The sequence below is a fragment of the Heliangelus exortis genome, unplaced genomic scaffold (assembly GCF_036169615.1).
Source record: "Heliangelus exortis unplaced genomic scaffold, bHelExo1.hap1 Scaffold_88, whole genome shotgun sequence".
Classification (NCBI taxonomy): domain Eukaryota; kingdom Metazoa; phylum Chordata; class Aves; order Apodiformes; family Trochilidae; genus Heliangelus; species Heliangelus exortis.
The window spans coordinates 28,065-40,664 of NW_027286004.1; the positions used below are offsets into that span (position 1 = coordinate 28,065).

The 12,600-nt window shown below is 55.6% G+C and overlaps 1 protein-coding gene across 1 annotated transcript; it reads left to right on the forward strand.

Moving 5' to 3' along the window:
* Positions 1–2,636: 2,636 nt before the first annotated feature.
* SEMA4A (semaphorin 4A) lies at positions 2,637–10,335 on the forward strand. Its single transcript, XM_071732822.1, has 14 exons — positions 2,637–2,857; positions 3,991–4,151; positions 4,250–4,312; positions 4,403–4,501; positions 5,104–5,212; positions 5,321–5,437; positions 5,525–5,655; positions 6,382–6,554; positions 6,637–6,787; positions 7,249–7,438; positions 7,534–7,649; positions 8,567–8,733; positions 9,473–9,585; positions 9,686–10,335. Exons 1-14 carry the CDS (start codon positions 2,764–2,766, stop codon positions 10,333–10,335), a joined length of 2,334 nt encoding a protein of 777 aa, XP_071588923.1. The 5' UTR covers positions 2,637–2,763.
* The last annotated feature ends 2,265 nt before the right edge of the window (positions 10,336–12,600 follow it).

Genomic DNA, 12,600 nt, shown 5'->3' on the forward strand with positions numbered 1-12,600 from the left:
ACCCCCATTCCCCCCCCCCCCACCTCCCACCACGGCCCCTCCACCGCCCAGCTCCCTCCTTTGCACCCTCCTGTCTTCATCCCCATCATCCCAACCCCTCCTCTTCCTCCCTCCCTGACCCAGGATGCCCCCTCCCCCCTCCCCTGTTTCCCAACCCCCACCCCCTCTGCTCCGGGGGTCCCCCCACCAACCCAAATTGGGGTGCTCTGGGGGTGGGGGGCACGGGCAAAGGGTTGGGGTCGAGCAGAAGGGAAGGGCCAGACGCTTTTAGGACATCAGATCCCATCCATTTAGGGAAACTGAGGCACAGGGAAAGCCTTGGTGAGCACTTGCCAAGGTGGCCACCAGCCTCAGGCCTGCCCTGGGACCCCCCCCAGCTCGGGGGGGTTTGGAGGGGGATGGGACAGGAGCTGTGCCCCGGGGAACCCAAAAGAAGCAGGGCACCCTAAAGCACCCCAAAACTGGGAGGGCGATGCTCGTGCCAAGGGGGGGTGGGTGCTGTCCCCAAAGTGTCCCCAAACTGAGGGACCAAGGGTGGAGGAAGAGGAGGAGGAGGAGGAGAAAAAGATGGACAAGGAAGGGGAAGGGGAAGGAGAAGAAGGAGAAGGAGAAAGAAGGAGAAAAAGAAGAAGGAAGGGGAAGGAGGAGAAGGAGAAGGAGGAGGAGGAGGGACAGGATTATAGTGAAGCTTCCTCCCCCCCTTTCACCCCTATCAGAGCTGCTTTGTCCCAAGGGAACAACCTCCAGGTGGGGTCCCGATCCCCCCCCCCCGGAGCCTTCAGCTTCCTGGAGGATTCTCCATTCCCTTTTCTTCCCCCTGGGGTGGCCCCGGTGGCTCCAGCCCAGAGCAGAACAATGAGAGAGAAAAATCCAAGATTTTTTTCAGCCGAGTTTTTGCCAAGTGGGAAATCCGGGCCGGAGTAACCTACTTTTGGGATTTTACAAGGAGCTTTTCTTGTCCCAGCCAAGCGAGGTGACAGGGCCAGCACTGTCCCTTCCCGGGGCTCTGTGTCCCACTGGGAGGAATGGTGGCACTGGGGGGAGGCAGGGAAAGAGACTCCCGAGAGGATGGGATGGTCCTGAGCCCAGTTTGGGGTATGGGGTTACCTGGGATGTGGGGTTATCTGGAATGTGGGGTTACCTGGAGCTGGGCTGGGAGGGACCCCCAGGGCTTGGGGTCCCTGGGTTTGTCACCCACAGGCACCCCAGAGCAGGTTGGGGTGCAGGAGGGACCCTGAAGGAGCAGGGATGGGGGGAGAGGGATGGGATGGTTGTGGGGTGGTGCTGGACCCCATGGGGATGTCTGTGGGGGGATGCTGGACCCCATGGGGATGTTTGTGGGGTGATGCTGGGCTGTTTTTGGGGTGATGCTGGGCCCTATGGGGCTGTTTGTGGGGTGATACTGGGTCCCACAAGGCTTTTTTTGTGGTATGATGCTGGGCTGGTTTTGGGGTGATGCTGGACCCCACAGGGCTGTTTGTGGAGTGATGCTGGACCTCATGGGGCTGTTTTTGGGGGGGTTGATGCTGGGCTGTTTGTGGGGTGATGCTCAGCCCCATGGGGATGTTTGTGGGGTGATGCTGGACCCCACAAGGTTGTTTGTAGGGGGGTGATGCTGGTCCCCATGGGGCTGTTTTTGGGGGCGATGTTGGGCTGTTTTTGGGGTGATGCTGGACCCCACAGGGCTGTTTTTGGGGTGATGCTCATTACCCCACAGGGCTATTTGTGTGTGGGGGGTGATGCTCATGTGGGGAGCATCATGTGGGGGGTGATGTTCTCAGGCCCACTACTGCTTTTCTCTCCCTCCCCCACAAGTTTTCCCCCCAGGAGCCGGCCAGGGGAACCCCAAAACCCCTTCGATTCCCTGTGGGATGAGCAGAACCTCCCGTTTCCCATTCCCACTCCTTCCAGCAGGTTTCGCTGGGGTGCCGGGCAGGAGGGAAGGGAGGGAACAGCCGCCCGCAGCCCCAAACCTGCTGGGGCTCGTCCTATTCCAGCAGGACTTTCTGGTTCCCAGAGTCCCTGCGGGGCCGGGCTGGGCTGGGACGGGTCCCGGGAAGTTCTGCCACGCTGGGAACCGGGACCGGGATTTGGGGGAATGGGCTAGCAGGGAACTGCTGGTAGTAGCCACCCCACCCCCCACCCCCATTTTGGGGTCGGGAGTTTGCCCGGGGCCGATGGTCCAGGGATGGATCCAGCTCTGGGCTGAGCCTCCGGAGAGGTAATGGTGGGGTTTTAATGGGGTTTTTGGGGACAAGAAGGGTCTCCGGGTTTTGGTCTTTCTCCTGAGTTTCCAGGAAAACTGAAAAAAAAAATCTCCGAGGGGGTGTGGGGTTTGGGGGGGGGGGTCTCCTGGAGGTGTGGGGGAGGGTTGTGTCCCCTCTGATGGAGGAACCCCAAAAACCAGAAGTCCCCAAACACCCCCTTGCCAGGGAATCCGCAGCTTGAGGACATCTCGGGTTGTTTTTTTCTTTTTGGGGGGGGGGACGACGACACTGGGAAGTTGTCCCCCATATTCAGGGGCCACATCCACCTCTGTGTCCCCCCCTTTCCCCCCCCACCTTCCCCCCATCCCCCCCCACACCTTGGGTGCTGCTTCCCCCCCTTCCCCCCCCCAAAGCGTTTCCGCTCGGTGCCAACGCAGCCCCGGCAGCTTTCGGTGCCCAATCTTCCTCTTCCTCCTCTTCCTCCTCGCAGGGAAGGTGCCGGGAGCCTCCAGGGGTGCAAACCCCCCCCCAAAAAAAAAATCTCCCCCCCATCACCATGCCCGCAGCTGCCCTCCGCCTGCTCTGTGGGGTGGTGGTCCCGGTTCTCATCCTCTGCCCCGACCCCCTGCCCCGAATCTCCTTCCCCACCGGTGAGTGACCCCCCCGGGGGGTGGGGAGGGGATGGGGGACACCCACGCGGGGATCGGGGCACCCACATCCACGAGGAGTGGATTTTGGGGAGGGGGGGTTGTGGTTTGGGAGCCAGCGGGGCGTTGAGCCATGGGGTTGGGGTTGGGAAGGGACCCTAAAGCTCGGTTGGTCCTATGGGTAGGGACCCCTCTGATCCCAAACTTCATCCCAACTGGGACTGAGCGCTTCCCAGGGACCCCTCTGATCCCAAACTTCATCCCAACTGGGACTGAGCACTTCCAGGGATGGGGAAGGATCACCTGGAATCAACCCCCCCCCTTTCTCTCTGTCCCTAAACCCCTCTGAGTTTGTCCCCACAGGATCCCCATTTAGGGCCGGGGCAGAGGGGTGGTGGCTGTAGGGCTGGGGACAGAGCCTGGTGGCAGCAGGGGGGTTTTTGGGTTTTTTTTTTGCGGGGGAGGTGTCTGTTGTGGGGTTGGTTGGCAGCGAAACTAATGATTTGGGGAGCAGGGGGGGTTTTGGGCAGGGGGATTTTGGCCGCTGGGGCTGTAGGGTGACACAAGGTGGCACAGGGTGGCACAGAGTGACAGATGGCAAAGAGAGGGGCTCTGGGGAGGTTTCTGGGCCCCCTCCCCCCCCCCCTTCCTCCCCCACTTCCCCTTCCCCGGGGTCACTTCTCCAAATTGCAGAATTCCCCTTGTTTCTTTTTTTGGGGTTTTTTTTGCCCCTTATTTCGGGGACAAAGGAGAAATCTGGGCTTGAGGACACCCCAGAGCCCCCCACGTCCCCTCCCCTCGTGGGGCCATGCACACATCCCCACGCTTACAGCCCCAAATCCCGAGTGGGGGGAGGGGGGGCCAAGAACCCTACCGGGGGGGGGGGGGGGGGTGGCATTTTGGGGACATCACAGAGGGGACACGGGGGGGGGAGGGGGAGCATCACCCCAAGGTGACAAAAGGGGGGGGTGGAGCTGCGTGTTCCCCCTGGTGTCCCCCCTGTCCCCTTCGTGTGTCCCCCCATCCCCTTGCTGTCCCCCCCATCCCCCTGGTGTCCCCCCCCTGTCCCCTTGGTGTCCCCCCTGTCCCCCTGCTGTGGGGGGGGTGTCCCCATCGTCCCCTTTTGCTCCTGCCAGGGGACCCCCGGAGGACCCTGACCCATTTCAGCCAGGCCAACGTGACCCATTACGACGTTTTCCTCCTCCACGAGGGGGAGGAGGAACTTTATGTGGGGGCAAGGGACCGGGTCCTCTCCTTGGCTGTCACCACCCCGGGCACCATCCTGCCCAAAGCCTCGGTGAGTAGCGAGGGCAAGAAAAAACTCAAAAAAAAAAACCCTAAAACCCCTCCCCCGTGCCTCAGTTTCCCCACTCAACCTCCGGGCTCTCTCCTCAGATAACGTGGGGCCCCACGGCGGAGAAAAAACACGAGTGTGCTTTTAAGAAGAAGAGCCAAGAGGTGGGACAAGGGTTTTTTGGGAGGGAGGGGGGTCCCACTGAGCTGGGGTGATGCTGGACCCCCCACTCCTGATCTTTTCTCCCACTCCAGACCGAGTGCTTCAACTTCATCCGTGTCCTGGTGGCCCTGAACCAAACCCATCTCTACGTCTGTGGGACCTACGCCTTCAGCCCTGCCTGCACCTACATCGTGAGGGTCCCCCTCGTGTCCCCCCCTGTCCCCTTGGTGTCCCCCCTTGTCCCCTTGCTGTCCCCCCCTGTCCCCTCGGTGTCCCCCCCTGTCCCCTTGGTGTGTCCCCCCTCCCCGCCAAGGATGGGCCCATCAGGAACAAGCTCAGGGTTTCAGGGGATTTGAGCTCCTGAGAAGTCCCCTCAGATGCCACCAAGGGGCCTCTTGGCCATTCCAGAAACTAAAAGGGACCCCCCAGAGCTGGTGGCACCCTGTAGGGGCTGAACCCCCTGGTTTTTGGGTCCCCGTTCTCTCAGGTGACCCCAGGCAGACTGCGCTGCCTCAGTTTCCCCACTCGCTTCCTTCTCCTTCTCCTTCTCCTTCTCCTTCTCCTTCTCCTTCTCCTTCTCCTTCTCCTTCTCCTTCTCCTTCTCCTTCTCCTTCTCCTTCTCCTTCTCCTTCTCCTTCTCCTTCTCCTTCTCCTTCTCCTTCTCCTTCTCCTCCTCCACTGATTTTTTTTCACATTTTTTTTCACGTTTTTTTTCTGATTTTTTTTCTCTCTCTTTTTTTTTTTTTTTTTTCTTTCTGATTTTTTTGTTTTCCCCTCTCCCCTTTCCCCACAGCACCTGGAGAACTTCACCCTGGTGTCCAGCAGCAGGACACAACCCTTCCTAGACGGGAAGGGCCAATGTCCCTTTGACCCCCAGCACACCTACACGGCCCTGCTGGTGGGTGAGTACAGGGCCCACCCCCACCCACGGGTGGGCACCCCACCTGGGGAGGGTGCCATGGGTGACCAAAAGGGAGATGTCCTGACCCCAAACCCCCTTTCTGGAGCAGATGGGGAGCTCTATGCTGGCACCATGAACAATTTCCAGGGCAACGAACCCATCATCTCCCGCTCCTTGGGCACCCGCACGCTCCTCAAGACCGACGCCTTCCTCCGGTGGCTTTCGGGTGAGGGGATGGGGGGGGGGACGGTCCCCAAAAGGACTTTCCCCATCCCGTGGGGGTTCTCCCCCTCACCCCAGCTCTGCCCCGCAGCCGACGCTGCCTTTGTGGCCTCCTTCAGCATCCCTGGAGATGACAAAGTCTACTTCTTCTTCGAAGAGACGGCCAACGAGTTCGATTTCTTCGAGCGGCTCCTGGTGCCACGGGTGGCCCGGGTCTGCAAGGTGGGGACAGGGACAGCCACGGGCCAGAAGGGCATCATACCATGGGTTGGCTTGGGTTGGGTTGGGTTGAGACCTCAAAGTTCATCAGGGACCCCTCCCACCATCCCAGGTTGCTCCAAGCCCCATCCAAACCTTCAGCACTGCCAAGGATGGGGCAACCACCTTCAAGGTGATCCAGGGGGGCATCTGGATCATCTCCAAGGGGTTCCTTCCAACCCAAACCTCTCCATGAGCTCAAAACCTCCCCTCAAAGTTCATCAGGGACCCCTCCCACCATCCCACGGTGCTCCAAGCTTCATCCAAACCTTCACCACTGCCAAGGCTTGGGGCAACAACCCTAAGATGATCCAGTGGAACATCTGGGTCATCTCCAAGGGGTTCCTTCCAACCCAAACTATTCCGTGAGCTCCAGCTCATGGGCAGGGACACTTCCCACCATCCCAGGTTGCTCCAAGCCCCATCCAAACCTTCACCACTGCCAAGGCTTGGGTCAACCACCTTCAAGGTGATCAAGTGGAACATCTGGGTCATCTCCAAGGGGCTCCTTCCAACCCAAACTTCTCCATGAGCTCGACACCTCCCACCATCCCAGGTTGCTCCAAGCCCCATCCAACCCTTCAGCTGGGGCAACCACAGCGTCCTCGGGCAACTCGGGGCCAAAGAATTTCTTCTTCGTGTCCCCTCCTCCCCCCCAATAACACCTGAGCGCCCTCCTGCCTCCCTCAGAGCGACGTCGGAGGGGACAAAGTCCTGCAGAAGAAGTGGACAACTTTTTTGAAAGCCCAACTGCTGTGTTCCCAACCCGGCCACTTCCCTTTCAACGTCATCCAACACGCCTTCGCCCTGCCCCGACGCGGGGGGGTGGGCGCCGACTTCTACGCCGTCTTCACCTCCCAGTGGTGGGTGCTGCCACCCAAAAGGTGACTCCGGGGGGTGCTGGGGACCTCCCCCTCCCCCATAGCCACCCCGTTGTCCCCGCAGGCAGGCGGGCAGGGGGGGCAGCTCGGCCGTCTGCACCTACAGCCAGGAGGCTTTGGAGGAGGTTTTTGAGGGCAAGTACAAGGAGCTGAACAAGGAGAGCTCCCGTTGGACGGTCTACGGGGGGCCTGATGTCACCCCCCGGCCTGGGAGTGTGAGTCTTGTCCCCCCCTTTCCTCTCTTTGGGGAGCTGAATTTCCCAGTGTTATCCCCTTTTTGCCTGTCCCAGTTTCCCTGGTCCGTGGTGACAGGGGACATGGGGTGATGGGGACATGGGGTGATGGGGACATGGTGTGACATGGTGAGGGACATAGGAATGGGGACATGGGGTGACAGGGGACAGGGGGTGATGAGGATGTGGGAATGGGGACATGGGGTGATGGGGACACGGTGTGATATGGACATGGGTGACATGGTGAGGGACACAGGAATGGGGTCATGGGGTAACAGGGGACATGGGGTGATGGGGACATGGTGTGACATGGACATGGGTGACATGGTGAGGGACACAGGAATGGGGGACATGGGGTAACAGGGGACACAGTGTGATGGGGACATGGTGGGAGATGGTGCCCTGGTACCCGCGTGCCTCAGTTTACCTCTTTTTTCCTGCAGTGCTACATGGGGCCTTCCTCTGACAAAGCCCTCACCTTCATGAAGGAGCATTTCCTGATGGATGGCAAGGTGACACCCAGCCAGGGCCACCCTTTGCTGGTGACATCCGACGTCACCTACACCCGCATCGCCGTGGACGACACCCACGGGGTCTCGGGGGCCACCTACCACGTCATGTTCCTGGCCACGGGTGGGCTTCCCCTTTTTTTTTTTTTTTTAGGGTGTCCACGGGGTTCCCGGCCACCCCGAGGTCCCCTTGACAATGTCCCCTTTGTCACCTCCCAGCTGAGGGTTTCCTGCACAAAGCAGTGGAGCTGCCCGGGGGTCCCCACATCGTGGAGAGCATCCAACTTTTTGGGACACCAGAACCTGTGAAAAATTTGGTGTTGTCCCCAAAAAAGGTAGGAGATGGGGGGGGGGCTGGATACTGGGTTGGGAATTAAATTGGATTAATTAATCTCCTTGTTCATCCCAGGTGAAGAAAGGAGAGAGGTTGTTGGGAATTAAAGGGCACAGACTTCATGGAAGAGGAATGAGAAATGGGAAAAATGAATCTACATAAATATACAGGAAAATTGATCCCCCAATCACTCTCAGGTCACCTGGGAAAGTCCAGGCTGGAATTCTGGGAGCAGTTGGGAGCTGGAGGCAGGAACACAGGGATTTAGGCTGGCAGGGAGCAGGAGCACAGGCAGAGGAAGGGATGGAATCCTCCCAGGATGCTGAAGGAAACAGAGAGAGGGGAAGAAGGGGAAGCAGGAAAAAGTGTTTGACCCTGGTGATCCCAGAAATTTATCCTGAGGATGAGGTGGATGGGATGGAATCCTCTGTTGGGTCAAGTCTGGTCATTTATTTTGGCTGTTCCTCCCCAAAGGAGGGTTCCAGGTGGGACCTTTTTGCTCCTTCTGGAGGGCAAAATGTTCCCCAGTGTCCCTGGCTCTGCGTCCCAGTCTCCAGCTGGAATTCTAAACATGGAATTATCAGTCCTAGGAGCAGGCACTGAGAAACTTGCTGTTCATTACAGCAAAAAATCCCTTTTATCCTGCCCCAACCCATCCCAGGATCTCCCCTCCTCCATCTCCATCTCTTTTCCCACCCAGGCTGAGGTTATCCCTGACTCCTTCTTCCCACAAAAGGGGAAAGGAAAAATCCCTTTTATCCTGACCCAGACCAGGAGAGGGACAAAGCAGCAGCCCCCACCCCCTTCCCAAAACCACCCCAAAAAGGAGGTGGCTCAGTTTTTGGGTTTTTTTTTTTCTTTTTTCCCAGCTTTTTTTTTTTTTCTCAGCTTTTTCCTTTTTTTTTTCTCCCACTTTAGGGAATCCTCTACGTGGGTTATTCCGGGGGTGTCATCCAAATCCCTTTGGCCAACTGCAGCCTTCACCGGAGTTGTGCCGAATGCATCCTGGCCCGGGATCCCTATTGTGCCTGGAATATCCTGGAAAGCTCCTGCCAGCCCAGCCGGAGCAGCACGGCCCAGGAGAGGTGAGCAGGGTGGGCAAGGAAAAGATGGGATTTGGCTACCAAGTCCTGGTGGGCAGCACTGGGAGTGAGAGAGTCAGGGAAGGGAAAATCCTGGGGTTCTGGGATTCCTGGGATGAAGGGGAAGGGAAGGGAAGGGAAGGGAAGGGAAGGGAAGGGAAGGGAAGGGAAGGGAAGGGAAGGGAAGGGAAGGGAAGGGAAGGGAAGGGAAGGGAAGGGAAGGGAAGGGAAGGGAAGGAAGAGGAGAGGAGAGAAGGAGAAGAAGAAGGAGAAGGAGAAGAAGGAGAAGAAGGAGAAGAAGGAGAAGAAGGAGAAGGAGAAAAAGCAAAAGGAGGAGAAGGAGAAGGGGAAGGGGAAGGAGAAGGGGAAGGGGAAGGAGAAGGAGAAGGAGAAGGAGAAGGAGAAGGAGAAGGAGAAGGAGAAGGAGAAGGAGAAGGAGAAGGAGAAGGAGAAGGTTCTGGGGAGACCTTGGAGCATTTTCCAGTGGCTGAAGGGGCTCCAGGAAAGCTGGGGAGGGACTTGGGACAAGGATCTGGAGGGATGGGAGGAGAGGGAATGGCTTTGAACTGGAAGAGGGGAGATGGAGAGGAGAAACTGGGGAGAAATTGTTTGGGGTGAGGGTGCTGAGCCCCAGGTTGCCCCCAGAAGCTGTGGCTGGAATTCCTCCCTGGAATTGTTGGAGGTTTGGGGGGGGGGATGTGACACTTTTTGGTCCTCTCCAACCCATTCCATGTCCCCTCAGGTCCCTGTGGCTCCAGGACATCGAGGAGGGCAGCCCGGCCACCACTTGCCAGGGGGTCAGGAGCCCGGCCATGCCTCGGGGTTTTGGGGTTCAGGAGGAGCCCAGCACAGAGAGTTGAGTTTGGGGGGTTCTGACAGGGAGGGAATTTTTTTGGGGAGGGGGAGTGGGGGTGTGGGAACCTCTCTCCATCCCTTTTCTCTCCTCTCCCCTCAGCTCTCAGCCCTCAGCTCAACTCCGTGGTCCGTCTGCCTTGTCCCCAGACCTCGGCCACGGCCACCTACAGCTGGCAGCACCCCCCCGGGGGGGGGGGACACCCCGGGGACACCCTGGTTCTGCCGGACCGGACCTTGGTCTTCATCATGAAACCCAGAACCGGGGGGACCTACGAGTGCCGGGCCAGCGAGCGGGGCTACAGCTGGCCCGTGGCTCGGTACCGAGTCCTGGAGCCTGACGAGGAGGGGGTCCTTTTGGCCGAGGAGGGGGGGTTGGTTTTTGGGGTTTCAACTCCCAGCCCCCCCCAACCTTACAGGACCCCTTTTGTCACCGTCACCGTCCTCCTGGCCCTGACTCTGGCTGGCACGGCCGCCCTGGCCCTGCTGGGCTACCACGAGCAGGTTCGGGCCCGGAGCAAAGTCAGGGGGTGCAGCACCCCCCAGAGCCCCCCGAGTTGTCACCGGGAGAAGGAGCCGCTCAACGGGGGCACCGGGGAGAGCCCCGCACCCCCAGCACCCCCCGAGGAGGAGGAGGAGGAGGAGGAGGAGGAGGAGGAGGAGGAAGGGTCCCGAGCTTGCTGCCTGCGGGATTCTGGGGACCCCGAGAGGGGGGACAATGGGGTGAAGGTCCCCAAGGGGCACCCAGAGTGAGGGGGAACAGGGGAGGGGGTGGGGGAGGATGGGGGGGACAAGGGACATGGGTGATGGGGATGTGGGAATGGGGACATGGGGTGACATGGTGGGGGACATGGGAATGGGGTCACGGGGTGATGGGGACATGGGGTGACATGGTGAGGGACACAGGAATGGGGTCACAGGGTGATGGGGACATGGGGTGACATGGTGGGGGACATGGGAATGGGGTCACGGGGTGATGGGGACATGGGGTGACTTGATAGGGGACACAGGAATGGGGTCACGGGGTGATGGGGACATGGGGTGACATGGTGAGGGACATGGGAATGGGGTCACGGGGTGATGGGGACATGGGGTGACATGGTGGGGGACACAGGAATGGGGTCACGGGGTGATGGGGACATGGGGTGACATGGTGGGGGACACAGGAATGGGGTCACAGGGTGATGGGGACATGGGGTGACATGGTGAGGGACATGGGAATGGGGTCATGGTGTGACAGGGGACATGGGGTGACTTGACAGGGGACACAGGAATGGGGGACATTGGGGTGATGGGGACGTGGTTTGGGACATAGGAATGGGGCACATAGAGTGACACGGGACACGCTGTGACACGGGACGTCATGGGACGTGTGACATGGACAGGGGTGACATGGACAGGGGGGACATGGACAGGGGGGACATGGACAGGGGTGACAGGGGACACACGGCCCGAGGTCACTGCCAGCGGGGACAGGAATGTGAAAGTGATTATTGGTGGGGTTTGGGTTGCTTTGGCCCTTTTTCTCTTTCTCTTTTTCTTTCTCTTTTTCTTAATTTTCCTTTTCTTCTTCGTCTTTTTTGTTTTTTGTTTTTTTCTTCTTTTTCTTTTTCTTCTTTTCTCTTTCCTTTTCCTTTTCTTTTGTCATTTTTCTTTTTTTTCTTTTTTCCTTTTCCTTTCTTCTTTTTCTTTTTCTTTTTCTTTTTTCTGTTTTTTCTTCTTTTCCTTTTTCTTTTTCTTCTTTTTATCTTTTTCTTTTTCTTTTTTCTTTTTTTCTTTTTCTTCTTTTTCTTTTTCCTCTGTCTTTTTTTGGTTTTTGGTTTTTTCTTCTTTTCCTTTTCCTTTTCCCTTTTCTTCTTCGTCTTTTTTTTTTGTTTTGTTTTTTTCTTCTTTTTCTTTTTCTTCTTTTCATTTTCCTTTTCCTTTTCTTTTGTCATTTTTCTTTTTTTTCTTTTTTCCTTTTCCTTTCTTCTTTTTCTTTTTCTTTTTTCTGTTTTTTCTCCTTTTCCTTTTTCTTTTTCTTCTTTTTATCTTTTTCTTTTTTCTTTTTTTCTTTTTCTTCTTTTTCTTTTTCCTCTTTGTCTTTTTTTGTTTTTTGTTTTTTTCTTCTTTTCCTTTTCCTTTGCCTTTTCCCTTTTTCCCTTTCCCTTTCCTTCCCATCCCTATTTTCCCACCAGGTGACTCCAGGGCAGTTGGGGGGGGTTGGGAGGGGACAAGGGGGGGACTTGGGGACAGAGAAGGGAGGTGACAGGAACCCCCCCACCCCCCTGGGGCTTTGAGGGCATCGAGGCCTTTTTTTTTTTTTTTTTTTTCTTTTTTTTTCCTTTATTTTTGTTGTGGTTTTTTTTTTTTCTTTTTTTTTCTTTATTTAAAAAAAAAACAAAAAAAAACAACCAGCTGTAAATTTTCCTCCTCTTTGTACATTGTTTTTTTTTTTTTTTTAATTAAAAACCAAACCAAAAAACAGGATTTCTCAGCCAATCTCTCCTTTCATCCCTGAATTCCTCATTCCTGGGGTTTTCCAAGTTTTTCCTCTTCAAGTTGGGGGGGGTGGGAGGGGAAAATTCTTCTTTATTCAGAGGAGAAGCAGGGAATGGGGTGGGTTGGAAAGGACCTAAAAATTCATCCAATCCCAGTGTCCTGGGATAATAAAGGATATAAAATAATAGGGAATATATAAAAATATATAAAATAAAATAAATAATATAGTATAAACAAGGGTATTATAAATATATTCGAAATAATAAGCAATATAAATATAAATATTATAAATACATATATTAGATATTAAATATTAAATATTAATATTAAATAGTATATATGGTATAAATATTACAAATATAATAAAATTATAAATATACACATATAGTAAAATATTATATAAATATACACATAATAAAATATAATATAAAACATATATGTAATAAATATAACAATAAAATATATTCTAGAAATAAATATATATTATAAATATATATTATATATAATTTATATAATAGATATAATAATAAAATATAT

Coding starts and splice junctions, on each gene's coding strand:
- SEMA4A (XM_071732822.1), top strand. CDS start 2,764: ATGCCCGCAGCTGCCCTCCGCCTGCTCTGTGGGGTGGTGGTCCCGGTT. Junction 2,858..3,990: donor CCGAATCTCCTTCCCCACCG/GTGAGTGACCCC, acceptor TGCTCCTGCCAG/GGGACCCCCGGAGGACCCTG. Junction 5,438..5,524: donor CTTCCTCCGGTGGCTTTCGG/GTGAGGGGATGG, acceptor TCTGCCCCGCAG/CCGACGCTGCCTTTGTGGCC.